Raw genomic sequence first — 23,604 nt, forward strand, 5'->3', positions numbered from 1 at the left:
ATCCCCCGAGGAGCTGCAGGAGAAATTCCACAGGCAGGAATTTTGGGAGCGATGCTCCCTCTTTGCTCCAGAGCTGGAGCAGGGGCATGTCCCTGTGTGAGGGGACAGCCCAGGGGCACAGCAGCTCAGGGCACCTCCTGCACCTGCCTGGGGCAAAGCACTGCCTGCATTATTGACTGCAAAACGCTGCCGTTTGAAAATCTGCAGTTAAATCAATTAAACTTCAGATTCCATCCATTTTCCTAGAATTGGCTGGCTCAGGTCAGCTACAAATGTGTTGCTGTGGAGGGAGGCATCCATCAGAGTCAGCACAGCTCAGCTACCCCAGCCTCCCCATCACTCCATGCTAACACAGTCCCTACTACCATGGTGCCATTAGGATTTATTTTTTAATACAGTCTTAGTCAATTCTTCCATCAGTGGGAAGGTTTTTGGGAAGGAATGTTGGCCCTGCAGTTGGTTTCCCCCCCTCCAGCAGAGTCTGCTCAGCTCTGATTCAGGTCTCAGCTACCAGACAGAAAATCTGACTCAACGGGGTCAAATGTGTTCTGGGTTCCATTCCTCTTCCCCTTCCTCCAAAGCACGACCACAGAATAACAATATAAAAATAAATAATAAAATTGCTGTGGGGTGTGTTATACCTACAGCACTACATCGTAATTTAAAATAAAATATGGTAATTTCATTATTTAATATGATCAGAAGCAAGCATTGTACAAATGGGATTCCTGTCACCACTATCCAGAGGAGTATTTTAAACCTATTTTAGAAGCTGTATCTAGTTTTAATATTTTATATAGTACCATCTTTTGTGGGCTGTGACTTGGTTGAAGCTTTGCTACGTTCTCATTGAAAAAGATATGATTTCATCACTGTGTTCTCTCAGATAGAGTCACAGAGTGGTTTGGGTTGGGAGGGACCTTGAAGCCCATCCAGTGCCACCCCTGCCACCTTCCACTATCCCATCCAACCTGGCCTTGGACGCTTCCAGGGATGGGGAATCCACGCAGCACAACCTGATTTAGTTACAGAAAAACCCAAACCTTTAGTTTGAGAAGTCTCAACTGCACTCACCAGAGGGATTTTCCAATGAAGGGAGCAGGAGATTTTACTTGGAGATTTTCCTGGAATATGTGTTCAAAGCCTCACGGAACACCAGATGTTCTGAGGTGCCTGGACACAGCTGGGTTAATTTAAAGGCACTCTTGCATGAACAACTTCAGGCTAAGCAGATACAAACGTGGGGCTTACACAGCAAATTGGAATTGTGGTGAAGAGTTCATACCATCACAATGCAGTACAAACCGCTGAAATAAGGGCAGTACATTCATTTAATCAAATTTACTGTTATTGTTTGGTGCTGAGCTGGATTAAATCTAAGCTGTTATCTGGAACTGATTTGATTAACTGGGATAAATTTTGGCAAAGTTCATAAGCATTTAGCTTCAAACTTCTAAACCAGCAGCTTTCTGAGCCTTAATTCCACACGGCTGAAATCTGTCTTGGGGACAGGGGTTGGGCATTGATGCTTGTCTGAGACCCTGCTTTGCTCACCAGCACATCCTCCACCCTCAGCACTCCCAAGCCATTCAAACAGCTCCTGAAGGGTAACTCTGAAAGGTATCCATCCCAAAGTTTTATTTTTTAGATATTCACTCAGAGAGATTTCTCATGTAAACCCCAAGAAGGAGAGAGTTCCAAACCCTACATAATTTACCTACACCAGGTTGAGATTTTTGTAAGAGATTACCGTTAAAATAATGATTGTTTTCAGAAGAAACTAAATAATAGATGAACTGTATATGAGCTGACCATAACATATACCCTAATCTGCTTTCAGGACCATCTTCAGGCACTGATTTACAGAAGATTCTAAAACACTGAGGAGCGGCTGAGAGTCTTCAGAGCATTTCTTAACTTCACTAAACTCAGAAAATCATCTTTCACCTTTCTGGATGTCCAAGCCTTTCACCTCAAACGTCAAGCTTTACGTTTTCTGCCTGATAGGGGATCACCCTCTTCCTCCGTGGGGATTTTAGGGGGCTGGGGAGCTGAACCCCCTCGCTGGCCAGCATGGCAAAGGTTAGAGTTGTTTTAACTGTGTGCCAGTTGGTGCTAGAATTGTTAATGAATTCATTAACTGAGTCTTCCATACAGAGCAGTGAATGTCCACAGCTTTGTGTCTGTGAAATCAGGCCCTGGTTTACACCTCAGTCAACCTACAGGGAAGCCACCACAGTTGACTGCAACGACCTCCGGCTAACAAAAATCCCCAGCAACCTCTCCAGTGACACTCAAGTCCTCCTGTTACAAAGCAACAACATTGCAAAGACCACAGACGAACTCCAACAGCTCTTTAATTTAACAGAACTGGATTTTTCACAGAATAACTTCACAAGTATCAGAGATGTGGGGCTCTCCAACCTCACTCAGCTCACGACTTTGCACCTGGAGGAGAACCAGATCACAGAGATGACTGACTACTGCCTGCAAGACCTCTGCAATCTGCAGGAGCTCTACATAAATCACAATCAGATCAGCAGCATTTCTGCAAACGCGTTCTCTGGCCTGAAAAATCTCCTGAGATTACACCTCAACTCCAACAAATTAAAGGTGATTGACAGCCGTTGGTTTGATTCTACTCCCAACTTAGAGATTCTCATGATTGGAGAAAACCCAGTGATTGGAATACTTGATATGAATTTCAAACCGCTCTCAAACTTAAGGAGTCTAGTTTTGGCAGGTATGTACCTCACAGACATTCCTGGCAACGCGTTGGTAGGCTTGGATAGTCTTGAAAGTCTTTCTTTTTATGACAACAAATTGGTAAAAGTTCCTCAGCTTGCGCTTGAGAAAGTTCCCAATTTAAAATTCCTGGATCTCAACAAAAATCCAATTCATAAAATTCAAGAAGGGGATTTTAAAAACATGCTCAGATTGAAAGAGCTTGGGATCAACAACATGGGAGAGCTCGTGTCCGTCGATAGGTACGCGCTGGACAACCTGCCCGAGCTCACAAAGCTGGAGGCCACCAACAACCCAAAGCTGTCCTACATCCATCGCCTGGCGTTCCGCAACGTCCCCGCCCTGGAGAGCCTGATGCTCAACAACAATGCCTTGAATGCAGTCTACCAAAAGACAGTGGAGTCCCTCCCAAACCTGCGGGAGATCAGCATCCACAGCAACCCGCTCAGGTGCGACTGCGTCATCCACTGGATCAACTCCAACAAAACCAACATCCGCTTCATGGAGCCTCTCTCCATGTTCTGTGCCATGCCTCCCGAGTACCGGGGCCAGCAGGTGAAGGAAGTGCTGATACAGGATTCCAATGAGCAATGTCTTCCAATGATCTCTCACGAGACCTTTCCCAATCACCTGAACCTGGACATCGGCACGACGGTGTTTTTAGATTGCCGGGCCATGGCAGAACCTGAGCCAGAAATCTACTGGGTCACCCCTCTGGGCAATAAGGTCACCGTGGAAAGCCTCTCTGATAAATACAAGCTGAGCAGCGAGGGCACCTTGGAAATCTCCAACATCCAGGTCGAGGACTCTGGGAGATACACCTGTGTCGCTCAAAACATAGAGGGGGCTGACACGAGGGTCGCTACCATCCGGGTGAACGGAACGCTCCTGGATGGCACCCAGGTGCTGAAGATCTACGTCAAGCAAGCCGAGTCCCATTCCATCCTGGTTTCTTGGAAAGTCAACTCCAACGTCATGACGTCCAATTTGAAATGGTCGTCGGCCACGATGAAGATTGACAACCCTCACATCACCTACACCGCCCGGGTCCCGGTGGATGTCCACGAATACAACCTCACGCATTTACAACCCTCTACAGATTATGAAGTGTGTCTGACAGTGTCCAACATCCACCAGCAAACACAGAGATCCTGCGTCAACGTCACGACCAAAAACGCGGCTTTTGCGCTGGATATTTCTGACCAGGAAACCAGCACGGCCCTGGCAGCGGTGATGGGATCCATGTTTGCTGTCATCAGCCTCGCCTCCGTCTCTGTTTATATTGCAAAAAGGTTTAAGAGGAAAAACTACCACCACTCATTAAAAAAATATATGCAAAAGACCTCTTCAATCCCCCTGAACGAGCTCTACCCTCCACTTATTAATCTCTGGGAAGGTGACAGTGAAAAAGACAAGGATGGCTCTGCAGAGACCAAGCCGACCCAAGTCGACACATCCAGAAGCTATTACATGTGGTAACTCAGAGGATATTTTGCTTCTGGTAGTAAGGAGCACAAAGACTTTTTTGCTTTATTCTGCAAAAACGACGAGTTGAAGACTTTTGTATTTTTGACTTTGCTAGCCCGTGGCAGAGCGGCGAGGACAGGTGGATATTTCAGGATTTTTTAGTATAGCGTATCGCAATGGGTTGACACAAAATGGCAGCTTCACCTAGCTTCCACTCCTCTGTTCATTTCGTTATTTTTTTCCTTTTTTTTTTCTTTTCCTTTTTTGGTTTTTTTTTAGTTATTGTGCTAAACTTAACGCTGTCCCAACTCCAGTGCTGAATGAGAAGAAGGAGGGGCTGGGTGAGCCCGCGTTCCCCGGAGCCATCGCGGGGCAGGAGCGCACCGAGCTCACCCTCAGTTTTGGACCTGCAGTGAACTAGGTTTGTCACCCTGGTCTGAGGACTCTGCCCTGAGAAAAGGAGACCCTGAATGGTGTTAGTTGACTGTACTGTAATGTTGTATCAACTGATTTGAATGTTCTTGACTTTCAGCAATGAGTTTTCTTTTTTATTATTGTTTTTTGTAGTAGTTGAAGGCTTAGGTAAAGCTAACAGGCAATAGGAAATAAGTACATCCAATTTTTTAATGTAACAGACTAAATGTTAATTGTTCTTATTCTTTTTATTCTATTTAGTAGACACTTTTGAAGAATTACTAGAGTTTTGTTGTGTTTAAATCACCAACGCACGGTGTTTAATGAAGGCAGAGCTATAATAAATTTAGTTTTGTTCTGTTTTTAATTTAGAAATCACAATAATGTATTGGGTTTAGACATCACTGGTTTGACTGGTGATCATGTTTTGACATAAAATATATCCAAAATGTTATATAAAAAATATCATGGGGGTTTTTTCTTGATGAAATGAAGTTCCAGGTTCAGGTTTTTTATGCATTTATGTTAATAGCAGTGTTTTCTCTGCACTAGAGGCAAAATATGGAAAATAATTTATTGAGAAGAATGTCTCAGCATGGCTTTTGGACTGAGAGTCACATGCAGAATCAAAACTGTTTGGCATAGGGTACAAAGCAAGAAGAACTCACAGTGTGTAACAGGACATTTTCCTTTTTGTATACTTTTCTGTTTATATTTTGAGCTAAGATAGAAACGAAGCTGACATTTAGCTGTCATTACCATCAGTTAGGACAAAAGAAAACTCAGTGCTACCAAACTGAAATAAACCAGTTGAATCTTGGAATATACTTGAAAAGAAACCTATTTGGATTAATGTTCCTGCAAAAGCAGAAATTAAGATTAAAACTACCAAGACAGTGACATTTGGTCCAATACTGAACTGTATTTTTTACAGGCTTAAAATGAATCCGTATTCTGGCTATTTTCCTGAATTACTGTGGTAAAGGAGAGCAGCAGTGATCTGTGTGCACTGGGTACAATATAAAGGCATCATTTACAGTTGAACCTATGGAAGCGTTGTGCGTTGTCTTTTCTGAATCCCTGGAAGTTCTGCACGGGAGTCAAGAGCAGGGTGGGCTCTGGGGAACACGTGGCCACATCACACAACACCCCTCAGCAATGAGCACAGCGTTTTCTACACTTTATCAACACTTCCAATGTGCAATTTTTACATATTTTTACACACAAAATAAGTTCTTGGTAAGCAAAAGTTAATTGTTCCAATCACGGATGTGCCTGGGGCTGTGGGAAGTTTTCTAACTCATTGGCTTCTCAAATATATCCAAGTCCCCTTAAAATTTACAGATAGGCTTCAAACTTCTTTTTCCTTGTCTAAAAGTGAAAAGTTACCAGCACTGTTTTACTGATCAGCTGCCTTGGTACAAAACCTTATCCATCCATCCCTTGGACCACCTGCCCCCTTGGTCTGTGCTTCCACGGGAGGCTGAGTGAAAGTATTAATTATGCATTTCAATCAAGTATTTGTGCTGCTACACACAAGCTTTTCTATGTTCAGGAGATCTCATACATTTTTAATCATGTGACAATTAGATGCTGGGGTTAGGCAAGTGTCTTTTGATCATGGAGAAGAAACATGGTGAAAGCATTTCTTCATCACCTTCTCCTGGATTTGTTTTTAATGTAAATGGGGCATTCCCTCATGCTGCCTTCTCCATAAGAGCTCCAGTGCAATAATTATCATCTGGTCTATATTCTGTTCTAACCTTAAGGCTGCAGGCACAATGAATTAAACCAAGATCTCTTCTGCAGCAAAGATTCACTCTGCTTTAGCCAGAGAAAAGGACACTGAGGACAAGGTTGGCCACAGAATGTTGGCTTCCAGCTTGCATGACATCATAAAATTTTCTTTGGAAAATAATTAATTGAGCAGGTGTCAGAAGGTGCAAAGCAAAGCCCCTTTTGCATCATCTCCTCGGCTTCCTGCAGCATTTTCCCAGGGTCACACAGCTCTACCTGAGCCCCCAGGAAGAAAAGCAATGTTTAACACGTTCCTTTCCACTGGGGAATAACAGGCCCTGTGTTCCCTCTCTTCTCTGTCATTTATCATCTTTTTAGAGCAGTGCTGCTAGAGGGCTGCCGGGGAAAACGGCCTGATAAGAGGCACACACTTGTTGGGATGTGCTGATCTGCAGGATTGCAGGGAAACTGCTGCTGCTGAGTCCTGGAGGGAGCTGCAGGTCACCAGAGAGCAGCAAAAATCACCTTGTTAAGGCAGTGCAATTCTGCACACACAGCCACCTGGGCTAAGTATTTCCAGCCTTTTAATCTGACCCTGCAGTTTCTGCAGAGATCCCCTGGATATTTTAAATCTTGCTAATAAAAGAATAAAAAGTGGGGTAGAGATTAATCACATGTGGCATAAAATCGTAGTAAATAACCTTCAACCTTGTGCTAGCAATTTCATTGTGCTTGCAGTTTATGGTGAGCAAAAATAAAAATACTCTAATTGCCTTCAAAATGTATTTGCATCTACTCTGCACTGAAGACAAAAACCACCCCAGTTTGCTCAGAATCAGGGATTGAGACTGGCCACTTGGAAAACAGGAGGGGAAAACCACTGTTAGCTTTCATTTGCCTCTTGGTTCAGAGAGGCTGTGTAAGAGCAGATATTTCATACCCAACTAAACTTCTGCACTGTTACTTCCCCTTGGTTGCCCAATAGTAAAATATTTCAGTCCCCTGAAGAGTAAATAACCCACTCAAGTGTGGGATGCAGGATTTTAGCTAAGCCCACTTTTCATCTCCTCACCTAAATCGTATTTCATTGGATTGGGAGGGTATTTTCACCCACAACCCAAGACTGACCCAGGACGTGGGCTTGGAATGAGGAGCACAAACTCACCAATTCTTTCACACAGCCTCCACCCTGCCAGGACTGCTCCCTGGGTCACTAAAAGGTGGCCATGAACAGAGCAGCAGTTTGGGACTCTGGCTCCATGGAGGGGTGAAACTGGAAGTATTTCAGGGAAATATTTCAGAGAGAAGGGCAGAAACTTGCCCCATTGCCCCTGACAATCTGGGACATCAGCAATGGAAAAGAATTTGAGTTCAAATCAGGCAACCCCTTTTGCTTTGTGCTGGCAACGTTGAAAATAAGGCTGAGGACAAACCCCTGCAATGGAATTCCTGAAATCATTGCCATAAACAAGTGAGGGCTTTTCTGGCCAGTCTCTACCCCAGCTGTGCCCTGCAGGTACAGGAGGAGTCCTTGGGCACACCTGTGTCCATCTCCCCATCCTACAGAGCACCACAGTGGATGTGCCCAGCAGGAAAAGCACAGGAATGTGGGATGGAGCAGGGGGGAGCCATCCCACAGCCCCCCAGAGCACCAGGAGCAGCTGTTGGCAAAACCCCTGCCAGTTTTCACAGGAAACAGCTGAACCCCAGAGCTGCATCCCACCTGCCATGATCCATACAAGCTGCAGAGCAAAGCTTATTCTGCTGATCAAAATGCTCAGAGGAGGAGGGGGATCCCAGGAGGAGCACCTGCAGAGCCTCAGGTTTAGTCTGAGAGCGCTGCCCAGAGAGCCCTGGCTGCTCCTGCCCCTGCTCCTCCTCTGCCCAGCAGAACCACAAACATCAGGCTGGCCCGAGCCTGGCTTGGAGAGCAATGAAAGGAGGGTGCAGATGTTTAAGTGCACCACTGACAGCACTCCCAGGGAGATCCTGCAATGGCAGGAGCTCTTTAAGGCCCTTTGCTGGTCCCTGAACAGCAGCTTCAAGCAGGTTTTGTGGGAAATGATGCTGTTAGCAGTTCTGGAAGTGCTCCCTATCCTCCCCCAGGGGGAAGTTTTGCTGCCACACATCCCTCAGGACTAATGCCAGAGAAGTGGATTCTGTGGCTCCCACGTTCTTTCATGTCAAGGCTGATGCTGATAGCGGAGCTACAAACCTTCAAGGTTATCAACCACAATGAACTTTTCCTGAGCTGTTTATCAGAAGGGACTGGGAGAGTTATGCTCCAGCTTTCAGCTCTATTTTAATGGAATCTGGGCACCTCATTTCCTTTTGGCCCAATTTGAAAATCCCATCTTGAAAGAGTTCTCAGTTAGTTTGCTTTCCCCGGTGATTCATTCTCCTCCATGTAATTGTATGAATTGAACTCACACAGGGGCCCTGATCCTTATCTTCCCCAAGTCAATAAGGACTGCACCACTGCTATAGGTACCAGCTCATTTCCACAGCCTCCTTCTGCCTCTGAGTTTATTTAGGAGACTGCCTTGAGAGACAGAAATCAGGAAAAAGGCAGCAAAAAAAAAATGGAAAAAATGGACCAAAGGAGATGTCACAAACCACGTACAAGGGCATGTTCTTTCCTTCTAGGCCTTTCCTGTTTATTTCTCCCATTTTCACATTTTTAACCAAATTTTATTTATTTTTCCTGGGATGACCCCCTGCCAAATTTCTGATCTGTCAAAATCTCTGCTGACCTTTGGCTGCCAAGTAGAAACGAAAAGCTACCAAGTAAAAACAAAATCCAATCACCTATAATCCATTCATGCCTATAGCCTACTTTTTAAATGTGGTCACAATAAAAATTCATTCTCTGAGCAAATAAATTCTACACACAGCTCTGCCCTTCCTCCCTCTGCTGAGGTAAGAAGGATGGCTCATGTTTCTATTAAAGACCCACAGCAGCACAAACGCTGCAGTTACCCCAGCACAAAGAACAGGACCTGGATCAATACAGGCAAGGAGCCTTTCTCTCCCCCTGACACACTGAAAACAGAGCAGCTTCCCAATCCCTCACTGGATTCTCCCCTCACATTTATCCAGTCAGCAAACACGAGCCTAATAGCATGAGCTCAAATGATCAGCACAGATAAAAGATAAAATAGATACTGTGACTATTTTGCCTGCAGCAAATAATTTAAAAGCCATTTAATAATTCAAATCACATGCAGAACAAGATACTGTAATATTTAATATCAAGTTTTCTTATCTCTGTAGGGAAGTCAGCATAGAAACCATCAGTGCTGGGTGGCAGGAGCCACTGAATAAATGGAATTAAAGGGTTAATAATATTTCAGGTCTTTTCACCTAAAGAGCCCAAATATTCTCCAAAACTTATGAGCCAAAGGTTCCTTCTGCTGCGTGTTCCTGGGCCCTGTGAAGTTCCTAAAGCCCAACATGTACAAGTCTGCCAGCACCAGCTGCTTCAGCCCCTGAGTCCTTCTGGGAACCTCCTCCACTCTGCAGAGACAGCACCTTCCAGATCTCACCTCAAAGCCAAGGGCTGCTTCACTTTCTTATCCCTTAATGTTCTGAGTGGGGAGAAACAATTCACACCTAAAATCATTAATCTTAATACTTTCCCAATAGTCTGGGAGATTGTTCTAACCTCTGCCATGAGTGAAAGCAAGGCTGTCAAGGAATGAAAGGGCGAATAAATCCTCCCCAATTCATCCTGCAGATGAAGCCTGGAAAACCTCCAGCCTCTCAATCAGCACATGCATGTCCCTGATTTACTCCAACTACTCAGAGCTAAACAGAATTCTTATTTCATTTGGGGAGGTGAGTGACTGATGGCTGGGGCAGGAGCAGGGTCAGCAACCATCCCGAGCCCTGCCCGTGAGGATTTGTTGGAATGATGGCTCCTCTCCCTTCAGCAGGGACAGACCCCCAAAAAACCTCAGCAGGGGTGAAAGACAGGAGTCAAACTGCTGATGGGGAAAAGCTGCATCTTAGGAAAAAACAGGGACAATTTCCAGGTTGATAGAGCTTGAAAAGATTACAGCATTTGAGAGGAGCTGCTGTGAGTGCTGGGGATTGCAGGCGAGGAACGTGAAGCAGCTCCAGTCTCGGTGGTTTGTGTTTAACGCCCAGAAGTGATAAACCTCCTTTGCAATTTGAATGCTCCCAAGTCTGCCCACTGTCCAGACTTTTATTAATTCTGAATTCACCGTGATGAACTCCTGGTGGAGTGGGCTGCACACCTGGATGTGCAGAATCCCAAAGTGTTTGCTACGAATTGACCAAACACCCTCCAAAATCTAAATTCCTGCTGATTCCAGTCCTCCTGTGACAGCTTCTGCCCTAACAGGGCTCCTCATTAGAACTAGCAACTGTGCAATTAACTCCTGACTCAAAAACTATTTGCACTGTGACAAAGGACAGTCTTGCTCAAATAAAGATTTCAGTGTTTGACTTGCAAGTTGTACATGTCACAGAAACATGGCTGGGTGACTGATGAGATTCTTGCTGCTTCAATTGTAATTCTACCCAGGAAAATAGTGTCCTTCCATGGAAAATAGCAATAAATCACATATACATATTCCTGTCGTGTGAGGCAGGTGGAAAAGTGCTCTCAGTACAATAATTCTGGTTTGATTTTGCATATATTTCTTTCTCTCCTCTCTTTCAGTGCCATTTACACCATGACAGAACTCAAGAGAAAAATTGAGCAAGTTTGGACCGTGGAAAATCATCAGATGGAAGGGACCCACAAGGATCATCCAGAGCAACCCCTGGCCCTGCACAGACACCCCAAATCCCACCTGGGCATCCCTGGGAGGGTTTTCCAAAGGCTCCTGGAGCTCTGGGGCCGTGCCCATTCCCTGGGCAGTGCCCAGCACCCTCTGGGGGAAGAACCTTTCCCTGAGCTCCAATCTAACAAAAAGAATTAAAATCTCTCTATGGAGTTGCCATTTAAAAAACAGCTAGCATGTGTAAATACCATCAAGCTTCAGTGCCCCAGGTATAAAATGACTTTTTATGAAAACAAAAAATCCATTACAATTACACAGAAAAATAGGGAATAAAAATGAGCCAACACTGGAGCTGGGACACATGGACAGGACCTCACTTGAGTGAAAATCCCATCAGTAATTAACAGCACTTGGGAACAAGGAGCAGTAAACCCCTGGCTGGAGTGAGAAAGCTTCACTAAACAACTACAAGACATTTAACTACACATAAATAGAAAATATTTACATCCTCCTAAATATAGAAGTAAAAAAACCCTAGAGATAAATTTAAAAATATAGAAAAATTCCTGCTGGAACCAGTACTGGGTGTGCCACACTTCCACACCAGGGCTGGCAGAGCTGCACTGCTCTGGAAACAGCCAAAATTGGGATTTATACACAAGAACTGCCTGCAAGATTTTTCTGTCAGAGGTACAACACCAGGACATTGTGACTGTGATGGATGTGTGAGGAAAACCTCCCTGGCAGGTTTGCAGTCTGCTGGAGTGCTGGGATTTCTGGAGTCAGGCACCAGCCTCGAAGTGCCAGCGTGGTCCAGGGCAGCCTGAGCTGTGCTGTGTGAGCTGCCCCAGTGTCACAGCCACATCCTGCACAGATCAGCCCCTGCTGAGGAAATGTCACTCTGGAGACACAGACAGAACATTCCCTGGAGGCTGGGGGAGTGCAGAGTGACATACCGTGGGATCACAGCAGGGTTTGGGTTCTGTGGGCCTGGAGGAACACCCAGCTCCAGCCCCTGCAAGGTTCCACCTGCACCTGTCCAGAAATCTGCAGGCAAAGCAAAGTGCTGTGTCCAGGGTGTTGGGCAGATCCACGGGGATCTCTGCTCCCATTTCCCCAGCACCCCCTCTCCTGCAGCATCTTCTTCTTCTTCCCTTCCCACTGACAATGGAAAAATCATTCTGCCTTGGGCTGCTAAGAATATTAATGGTACAAGAAAGTGGATTGAAAAGAGGGAAACAGCTCCTGATGAGTAACTGCAACCCCAGCAGAGGGGAAGGAGCAGCCTGGGCTGGGGCTGTCCCTGCCCGTGCTGGGGGCTGGAGCTGGATGGGCTGTGAGGAACCTTCCAACCCAAAACACTCTGGAGTTCCATGTCTCACCTGAACACAGCTGGGAGAAAGGGGCTGAGTGTTCAGTACAACCCAGTGACAGCCAGGATTGTCCTCACTGTCCCGTGTCCATGTGCCCACAGACAGTGGGGCTTGCTGTGATCTCTCTTGAGCCTCTCCAGATCCCAACCTTTTAAAATCTTTGATTTTTTAAATTCCATTTTTGATGAAATGCAATGCTGCTGTTCAGATATAAAACACAAGCTTTCATTCTGCATGCAAGCCAGGCTGTGACAGGCACTAATACCCAGAATTAGAATGCAGCTAGGAGTACATTTAAATTTATCCCAAATTGATATGGAGCCCTCTGACAAATGTCTGTCAGGAGGCAGACAGGACCCAGCTTCCATGTGCTTTGGTTTATTGCCTTTCTACAGGTTTTAGGTCACTTCAAGACAGAAATGGTCATTATCTTTTCAATATAAAATGATATAAAAGTTTCTAGGTGGTTCCAGTACGTCCAATTATCCATCCCCTGGCATCCTCTCCTGGGAAGAGTGTCAGTGAACAAGAATCTGTCATTAGCACCATCACTGCACCAGAACAGCCACTGTCAGGAGCAGCTCAACAAAACACTTGATGCTTTTTCATGGAGAACCACCTCCATCTTCTGTATCAATTAGAGAAAAAGCATAAAAGAAGTGAGGCATTAATTAGCAGAACGCAGTTGCTGCGTGCCCCGTGCGGGAGGGGAGAGCTGGGGAGGAAAGCAAACACCTCTTGCTGTAAAAGCTCTGGGGGAGGATTTTTACCCTTTCTCTCTTCTCCTGTGGCACTGGGGTCAGCCCAGCTGACAGCAGGTTGTCATTTCTGCTCCACAGAGGGGAGATAAAAGCTTTATCTGTGCCATGAAGAGAGCAGGAACAAACAGGGCACAAACACTCAGGTGCTGTGCACGGCTCCAGCTGTCCCCGGCTGCAGCAGCAATTCAGTGCAAAGGTCCCAGGGCTTCGTGGCAAACAGAAACCCCAGAGCTGCAGACACAGAGCTCAGAGCTGGGGGCAGCTGGACCCTCCATGGAGGGGAGGGCACTGCTGGGCAGAGGGAAAACAGCCCCAGCACCACCCTGAGCTCCGGCTGCCTCTGCTCCCGGCACCCCAGAGACAGCCCTGCGATAAACCCTGGGAAGGGTGGGATGGAGGCACCTTAAATCCCACCCAGTGCCACCCCTGCCATGGCAGGGACACCTTCCTGTCACCCTGATTTTTTAAGATTTTCTGAGCCTTCTACTGTTTACATTCTTGCAACAAACTTTCTCACACACTTTCTGTAAATAACTCATTGTTTTGCCTTCTTTTATAGAGGAGGAGAAATGTGATGGACTGTTGGTTTGTCCAGTGTCATTGGAGAGGTGGCACTGTCACCCTCCAACCCACTGCCACTACTGGAAATCCATAAATGTTGGAGTCAGAAATTACAATTTCTCTTTTTTGCCTTGAGAGAGCTGCGTGTCCGCATCGTGTTATTTCACATTCTGTAGTGACATCTTTGACATCTTCCCATGTCCCAGGCTGCTCCAAGCCCTGGCCAGCCTGGCCTGGAATATTCCAGGGACAGCAGGGCTGCTGGTAGAGCTGTGGCAGCTCAGGGAGCACAGCAGCAGCCAAGGCCACTCACACCCTGTTCCCAGGAGAGAAAACTCACAGTCAGCCTCTGCTAACGCTCCTGAGCTCCCAAACAGAAAAGAAAGGGCAAAGAATGTTCCACTGGCAGCCAGCCCTGGTTTGGGGAGCATGGGGATCCCAGCTCTGCTGTAATTGCTGAATCCCAAAAGCCAAATCCTCCCAATCTTTTCCCTGGTTGTGGAATCCCAGCCCGGGTCAGTGGGGGCAGCCAGGGGGAGGATGAAGGATCCTGGGCTCCGCACGGACCATGAAGGGTGTTCCCATGGGAGGGGGGACCTGCAGCCCCTCCCCAGCAGGCTCAGGGTAATTAACACACAGACAGGGAAATTATTCCCTTCTGGAGGCAGGAACCACCACGGTCTGGGGGGATTTGTTTGAATGCAGAGAAAGAAAAACCAGGGTGCAATTTCCAGCTCTTTCCCTGAGCTGCTTTTGGGACAGCACAACAAAACCCTGCTCTGCCTGCAGTCACGCTGCCACACCTTCAATCTGCCCTGAATCACATTTCAACATCTAAACTAAACTTTCTATTGAATATAAATGGGAAATAGCACTTGCTTGGCTCAAATGCATATTGAATCTTGGGGGCTGGCTGCTGTGGGAAAATATTTTTGGGACAGTATGAACAGATGAAGTGGAATCCTCAAAACTGAGTCCTTCAAAACTGTCTCCAGACTTCAAACTATTCAAATTATTCATTAGCTTCAAATAAAACCAGATAAGGAAATGGACAGAGCGCCCCTATTTGCTGTAAATCAGCAGCCAAGGGTCAGGAATTGAGTGATGCTGGGATGAAGCACAGAAGGGCAGAAAGCACAAACACAGAGGCACCTTCACCAGCATTGTTTGTTTGTTTTCCACCAGTTAAATATATTTAATATATCGTAGCTTGTGGATTAGATAAAGCACACAGTGCTCAGCACCACCAAGGCAATTTTTGGTGTGTGTGCAACATCCTAATTTGGCTTTTTTTTTAATTTTAAAAGGAAACCTCCTTTTCCCAGTGATGACCTCAAAGGTCCCACTACCTGAGCATTTAAACACCAAACCTTTCCAGGTGTTTTCACAAGACATTTACTGCACAGCCTGAATTTAGCTGGGACAATCTTTGTATGATCCTATTTTTTTTTTATTAAAGTCTGGCAAAATTACACCTGGTTGTGCTCTGTAGCTGCCCTGAGTGCAGGGTTCAGATATTTGGGACATTTTTTGGAAAGCACTTGGCTGAATGAGAGCCAGGCCAAGGGAATTGCTCTCCCTCCAGGCACTAATTAGCAGAGGCTCCACTGTTCTCCTCCACTCTTTACATCCTGTGACTTTTCAGCTCTTGCCCTCATTGGGAGCAACCATCCTATAAAAGAGATTTGGTTTTAGCAGTAATTGGGAATAAAAGTGACTGGCATGGATTGGGATCATCTGGGAAATTTACCTTCCAACAGGGAAACTCTGCAGTTTCTGGATGCCTGGGAGACTCCCTTGCTGCCTCTAAAGGTTATTGTGCATTTAATGAGTCTTTGTAGGTTTAAGGTAAGTGAAAATAAAAAAATTACAGATTTCATAACAGAGGAGCAAGACTTAGCCCAAGATTTGCTGATTTATGGGACAGGATTCTGGAACCTGTGGGAGTTCTAAAGAGATGATCCAAGTGTTATGGGAGTAGGCCAATCCATGAATTCATATTTTAAGGTCCTTATTTTAATTAATGTTAATTAATTGTATTCATTTTAGTGCAATTTAAGTATTGTTGTCTTGGGGCTAGAACATTTTCAAGGCCCATTTTAAAAGGAATGGTGATAAATTCTCAAAAAATGAGGGAGTTTTTATAAATTATTTTTAAAATGGTAAATACAACAGCAAAATCTACCAGGATTTCAGTATTTCACCTCCTCCTTCTTCCCCCTCTGCAGCACAGTTATTCTGTACATTGCTCTTCATGAAACCAAAGGATTTATGGATATTATTTCCATAGTCCAGTGAAGCAATAATCCCCACAGAAAAACAGTGCAAATCTCATCATTTGTTGGCCTCAATTTTTCCAGACATTTTAAAGTCAGGAGCAATATTGCAGATATCATCCAGATCTACCCCAGCAGAAGATCAGCTGCATCAGAAAAACAACCCTTTACAACTGAGGCTTAATCTATATATTCAAAACCACACAGTATTATATTTTTATTGTTTCAATGTACAGCTTCACTCCTGTAGCAGATTCCTGCAATATTTACCATCCAAATTAATAACAAACACTGACTCTTCATCAATGTAGACATGGTATTTCTTACAGCCCCTATTTTCTGAGAAAACCCTACTCCTAAACATTATTCTTTTGAATAATTAGTTCATTGACATTCTCGTGCTAAAGAAAAGATCATCAGTAATTTATAGAAGTTGCATGAAGAGTAATAAGAGTTCAAAACCCCAGTGTGAGATGAATGAAGCCCACAGGTGCCTGAAAAGGCAGCTCTAGTGATAGGCACAACAAGAATGATCCTTCAGCCAGGCTGAGCAGGAGCCCTGCCCCATGTCAGAGCAGCCTTAGCTCAGATATTTGATCCTGCAGCCCTGGATAAAACCTCTGCTCTGGTTCTGGAGAGATGCTCAGACTGGTTTGGAGAGGCTGCTGGAACCCAGAATAAAACATATCACAGACCCTTCCAATCCCCATTTTGAACAAGGGCTGACATTTCCTCTCTCCTCCAGCCTCCAAATCCTTCTGTATTTCAGATCTCTCCCCATTATCTCACACCTCAGAGACACAACCTTGCTGTCATTGACTTCATCTGTTTGCTTTCATCACTCCATTTGCACATCCTTATCATATCATTATTATTCCTCAGGAGCTGTGCAGCCAGGAAATGTGGGAGTTCGGGAGCACACGTGGAAAATGGCTCTGAAATGACACTGCCAGGTCCTGGAAGGAGCAGCTGAGGGAGCTGGGCAGGGGCTCAGCCTGGAGAAAAGGAGCTCAGGGGGGACCTTGTGGCTCTGCACAGCTCCTGCCAGGAGGGGACTGTGCTGGTGTTCACAGGGGTCTCAGGATGAGGGAAGAGATGAGAACCTTGACTCCATGCTTCAGAAGGCTGATTGATTATTTTATGATATATTAAAAGAAAATTATATACTAAAACTACACTAAAGGAATAGAAGAAAGGATTATCATCAGAAGGCTGGCAAGGAAAGGAATGGAATGATAATAAAATCTTGTTACTGACCAGAGAGTCTGAGACAGCTGGACTGGGATTGGCCATTAATTAAAAACAACCACATGGACCAATCAAAGATGCACCTGCTGCATCCCACAACAGCAGACAATCATTGTTCACATTTCATTTCTGAGGCCTCTCAGCTTCTCAGGAGGAAAAAATATCCCAGCAAAAGGATTTTTCATAAAATGAGTCTGTGACAGGGGACAGCCGGGGGGTCGGGCTGTGCTCCAGGGGACAGGGACAGGAGCAGAGGGAACGGCCCCAGGCTGGACAGCAGAATTTCCCATGGAAAGGGGGCTCAGGCCTTGGAGCTGCCCAGGGGGCTCTGGAGTGCCCATCCCTGGTGGTGTCCCCTGGAGGTGGCACTTGGAGCTCGGGGCTGGGGACAAGGTGGGGATGGACACAGCTGGCACTAGGAGGGCTTTGCCAGCCTGAATGATTTTGTGGTTTTATTCTACAATTCCCAGGAGGAGGTGGGAGTGGGTGGACAGCAATGAGTGCTGATCCAGCTCTCAGTGCTGGGGACATCCCTGGGATGTGCTGCCATGGGAGATGTGGCACAATTTGGGTATTTTTTGTAACAGATTTATCACCGCCTCTTTAGCTCATGACCTCACAGGATCAGGACTTCAAGACATCTGTTTTCAGATCAAATGAGATTAAGGGAGAATTATGCTCACATCAGGTGACTTTCAGTGATTAAAGGCCTGGAAGGAAACAGAAGATGCAGAACTTGGTGTTCACTCACTGACTGCTGGAGTTTGGGCCTCAGCAAAGCAGGCCATGGGAAGGGAAGGCAAAGCTTCATTAAACAAGGGCTTCCTAATGAAGGAGCAACAGCCTTTTGTTTGTCCAGTGGATCCTTAATAAAACAGCAGATTGGAAATCTGCTGCAAACACTAGAAATTCCCACAGGGAATTCTTGCTAGCCTGAACAGTTCTATAAATAATTCAGTGTAATTGACAAGAATCCCATTACAAACCAGTGAAGTCATCTCAGACTTTTAGTTGGAATTTCAAGTAAAAATTTCACCCGAGCTGATGTGGTCGATACCAAAGTCACTCCCCATGCACAGCAAGCACAGAACAAAGGAGAGAGGCAGATGAAAACGAGCAGCTGGTGCCTGGGATCAGCGGAGTGTGAAAGGAAGCAGTTAAATGTTTACCAGGCTGGGCTCTGCTCTCAGCTCTCTGCCTTGCTGCTGCCCCCAAATGAGCTCCAGAGATGGCTCCAAGTCAATCATCAGACCAGGTACAGCCTTCCCAGCAAAGCACGTGGCAGCTCCTCTGGCTCTGCTGCTCGTAATGAAGCTCCCAGCTCTGGGAACATCTGGCCATGCTCAGAATGAAAGCCCAGGGAAGGCTCTGTGCAAATTTAATCCTTCTCATTACCACGGGCAACGCAGCACCTTCGTTTTTCTGTTTGACTGCAGAGCTGGTTCGTGATTGTTTAATCTTTTTATTTTTACTTGAAAGAAGCAGATGAATCTAACCCTGGAAAACAAACAGCCCTTGATGCCCAGCATCCCTGAGCTCACAAACAGCTCGGTGTCCTTGGGGGAACAGAGCAGCTAATGACTCCCCACTCCTAGGGTGCAAAGCACTTAATTAACAAACCCAATGTTTTTCCAGAAGCTGTTTCTTTGTTCAAGTTAATGGTGCACAGTATTGCCAGGCAGAGCTGCACACCAGCCCCTGGACAAGCCCTGCTCTGAATTCCCTGCTGCTCCCTTCCCATCTCAGCACAGCAACCAATTCCATTGGTAAAACGCATCCCCTTCCATCTTTCAGCTCTTGGGTGCTCTCCCATCTCTCTGGCCTTCCATAAAACCATTCCTCTGCTGGGAACAGCGGCATTTTTATCTTTTAATAACCTTGCATATTTATAATAAGAGTTATTAATGTATTTTATAATACTCAATGTGTTTACACCCACAGAAAGGGAACTAGGAAATACCACCCATGTTTTCATTATAACATTGTGAGACCCACCTCAAACCTCTGCTGTTTTATCTGTTTCAGTTGCTTTGTTTGATGATGCAGAAATACATTTAACACAGCCAGTTCCCACATCTCTAGCCAGTGAAATCCTGTGGCACACATGAATCATTTCAATGGAAAATTTAGAGAAAGTTAATTAAAGGTCATTGGTTTTTCCTCTTCACCCCCTCCCTTTTTTAAAATAATTTGAAGGATCTCCACTGTCTATCAGCATGGGGGGAAATAAGACAATTTTGTTAAAGCTGACAGAATTAGCAAGAGATAAGTAAAGGTCAAATGTCAGGATGAGGACTGGAAGCTTAATCTTCCTCCATCATACAGCAGAGCAGCCAAAAGAAGGGAAAAAAGGTGTATTTAATCAAAAAGGAGACAAAAAAGAAATTTGCATCTAGTATTTTCCTGCAAATTAGAAAAGATTGAGATCTTGATCAAAGACTATAAGGCTTCCAGTTAATTGAGATTTATTCAGAGATCAGACGGTTTTGCAATGGGTTAAACCAATGGAACGAGGCAAAGTCAGTTATTCTGGAAAGAGCCAAGTTGTGCTTGTGGATGCTGAGGGAGCAGACAGCTGGAGCTGGGCTCCTGTGCTGCAGGAAGGGAAACACAGCCCAAAGCAGCCAGGAAATCACAGCCCCCAGGCTGGGCTGGGCTGGGAGGACCCTAAAACTCATCTTGTTCCACCCCTGCCACAGGTGGAACACCTTCCACTGTCCCAGGTGGCTCCAAGCAAGGAATTTGTCCAGCCTGGAATTGAACTTCAGCATCATCCTCATAAAAGAGCAGCTGAAGCAGGCTGGACACACAGTTATTGGAATAGCATCTTTCACATAGAGCAGTCCGCAAATATTTGAGATTATTACAAGTTACAGTTAATTTCAAGTGTAAAGAAATCATGGAAGAAGCTGAAATATAAAGCAAGAGAATTATTTCTCTTAATAAGATTGTGTGAAATACAGCTAATGAAGCTGAAAAATAGAAGGTTACTCCAAATCAGAGGAGTTCTTGAATGAGCAGACAGAAAATATCAGAAGAAAAGGATGGAACAACCTGCCATTTCCAAATAAACACAAGTGGAATCCAAGTTCTACTCCTGCCTTTCCTTTGTGCCAGTAGAAATGGGCTGGGGAGGAGCTGAGCAGGCTCAGCATTGTACTGGCTGCTTTTATCTCCCAGAGAAGGCACCCAGATTTTATCACATGCATTTTAATATTTTCAGTATTATCTGCGTGAGCAGCTGCTCTTCCCCTCATTGGTGCTCCCTGGGGGCACCTGGAAGAATTTCCCATCACCAAGAGATGAACACTTGTCTGTGCAACAGCCCAGGCCAGCTGATGGGATCTGCCTGGGACTTCTGCCATGGCTCCTCTCAATTTAACTGTTAACTACTAAATAACTATTAACTAATGACTCTTTAGTTATTTATGAGTTACAAAATGTCAGGGGCTGAAGGCCAAATCAGTAGCACCTACAGCAAAAATATCTTGACAGAATTTGTAGGAAGGAACCTGTGGATTCCCTTCTCAGACTTTCCACAGTGCTACAGTGGAGAGCTTCTCAAAGTTCACTGAGAATGATTAGAAACAAATACAGACAAAATTTAATGGGTGATTATAAACTGACTAAAAACCCTTTCAGTTCAATGTTTCCATTCCATCAATGCACCTTTTTTTGTACTAGTGCAGATCACCAGCAAGATATGACAACATCCTACCAGCCCATACTTTATACTCAGTAAGTCATTCAAATGCATAAATTATATATTAAAATAGACAAAGGAAATCCTGTGTCATCAATTTGTATTTTATATTCCTCCAAAAGGATGAGGTTTTATAGAATTTCCAGCACAGAGAAGTGCTAGAATCCCAGGACATCTGTCTGTCCTCTCTGTTTCACACCACCTTAAATTGTATTTTATTTGGATACCATATGCTTCAACCTCTCTGTCTGCCACCTTCAGATTTCCCTTTCTGAGCTACAGAAAATAATATGCTAAACAGCAACAAGAGTGCTGGTAAAACCATAGTAGAATTCTCTCCCTGGAGCAGAGGGATGTGGATTAAAAGCACACCTGAAAGAGCCTTCATTTTACAGGCTATAAACCAAACCCTTCCCTCACAGGGGGAACACATCAAGCCTCATTACTCTGCTGTCCTTCAGAGCAAAAAAAAAAGGTCTAAATGCAGCCTGAAAAACACACACTCATTACTGATCCTTGGATTTTTGTGCTGCCAAACAGAGAGCTGGGAAACTTTACCATGGAGAACTTGATCATCTGGGAATTCATCGTGCCAAGGATGGGATGGGCTGGGTTTGCCCAAAGCACCAGGTTCTAAGAGAAGGAAACACTTTGGCTTTGTTCCATGAACGTGCTGAGGATGAGGAGCACACTGAGAGCAGAGCAGCCAAAGCCTTTGGGCAGGGAAGGAATTGCTCCCTGCCAGGGTGATGAGCCTCTGGCTGCTCCTGGATCCCAGTTTTCCCTCCCAGCCCTGACCCAAACTCTCCCCATTGCTCCCCAGAGCAATTCCCTGCTGCTGCTGGAGGGGCTGGGATGGCAGCAGGGAATGGCAGTGTGAAAAACGCCAACCATTTGTTTTTAAAATTTTAAAAGTTAAATAGTAATAAAATGGTTATAAAAATAGTAATACAATTAGAGTAATAATAATTTGGACAATTTGGATTAGGACAATATGAGACAATAGAAACAAAGAGTTACAGAAAGTCCGGGTACCTTTTCTGGGCAGCACAAGCCCAAAAAGGCCCCTCGTTAACAGAGGATTAACCCTTAAAGCAACAGCCTGTTGCATATTCACACACCTCATCCATGATGCATCAATTCCATTCACACACAGGATTCTGGCTGGGCACTGTCAGCTTCTTCCTCTGAATCCTGACCCTGTCTTCATGGCTGAGAAGGTGGGAAGTTCATTTCTTCTGATAATGGAGCAATAAATTCCCTTTCTCTAAAAGATTCAGGTGTCCTGTGGCTGCTATCTGGTGCAAGTACCTCATTCCTTTCTTAAAAAAATATCCCACATATGTAGTTCCTATTTTAACTACAAAAATTACATCTTAACTACAAAACTACATTTACCATACAATGAAAACGTTCATACAGCACTCCTAATCAATACACAAAACACATATAGTAAATATCTGCATAGAGCCATGCCATCTGCACTTTTCTCAGCAGCATCCCAGGGACAGGCTGGGGTGGCAGCAGGGAATGAGCCCAGCCCCAGGACGGGGAGCACAGCCCTGCAGCAGCTCCCCCAGCCAGCAGAGATCCAGCAGTTTAAATTTCTGTGTAAGTGGGAAAACGCGATTAAAGCCAGCACTGCCTCCTCCTCAGCAGCAGAGTATCAATCTCTCCACTGAAGATAACTGCTTTCAAAAGCTTTATCAGGAGGAAAAGGAGCTGCCTTGTGTCCAGCTCTCTTACAGCTGCTGTGCCTGTGGGAAGCTCAGATTAGGGGGATGTCTTGCACACATCCAGCCCCAGTGCAGCTGGGGATTGGCAGCAGTCAGGGTGCCCTGGGCTGACACCTCACTGCATCCCCCAGTGCACCCCTCGGCCTTTCAGCCCCGCTCAGAGCCAAACCCTGCCCAGGGCAGGCTGGATCCCAGCCTTGCAGCCACCACCAGTGCCTGGCACACTGGAACACTGCCTGGCATCCTCCACTCGGGCATTCCCGGCTGCACCAGCTCCTGGCACAGGTGCACCGAGGCCAGCAGAAGGATTTTGACTTCATCACTGGAACCGGCACTGAGTTTGGGACCAGGTTTCACCTCCAGAAATAGCTCCTACAGCTCTGGGAGCTCATTTGGTCCCCAGGCTGTCTGGCAGGAGATCAGCTCCTGCTGCATGAGGAGCAGGGTGAGGGGTGGGTGAGGAGCCCCTGCCCTGCACAGGGAGCAGTTCAGCCCCAGACTGGTTTGTCAGGCACTGGGAATTGGCAGTTTCAGCTGTGATATGACAGGATGAGCTCAGCCCAGCTCCAAGGCACCACAGGGTGAAGGGCTCCCTCTCCCACCCTTCCAGGACTCTCCTGGGGTCTGTGGGGAATGCTGAGCCCCTCTGCACTGACACTTTTCTTCTGTAAATACAGAGAAAAGCTCAGCCTTCTGAGCTGTCTGCAATGTGTCATCCCCACAGTAATCCCCAGCAGTTTCTCAAGAGCCTGGGATATGAATAACTTCTTCATATTCCCTGCAAATGAGAAAGACTCTCTTTTTAAATTATTCATGACATTATTATTATTAA

The 23,604-nt window shown here is 45.5% G+C and overlaps 1 protein-coding gene across 1 annotated transcript; it reads left to right on the top strand.

Moving 5' to 3' along the window:
- Positions 1 to 2,073: 2,073 nt before the first annotated feature.
- Positions 2,074 to 4,224, top strand: LRRN1 (leucine rich repeat neuronal 1; the record flags this gene model as incomplete). Its single annotated transcript, XM_084214616.1, has 1 exon — positions 2,074 to 4,224. The coding sequence occupies one exon, from the start codon at positions 2,074 to 2,076 to the stop codon at positions 4,222 to 4,224; it is 2,151 nt and encodes a 716-aa protein (XP_084070742.1).
- Positions 4,225 to 23,604: the final 19,380 nt, after the last annotated feature.

The sequence above is a fragment of the Fringilla coelebs genome (genome assembly GCF_963513975.1).
Source record: "Fringilla coelebs genome assembly, chromosome: 13".
Taxonomy (NCBI): domain Eukaryota; kingdom Metazoa; phylum Chordata; class Aves; order Passeriformes; family Fringillidae; genus Fringilla; species Fringilla coelebs.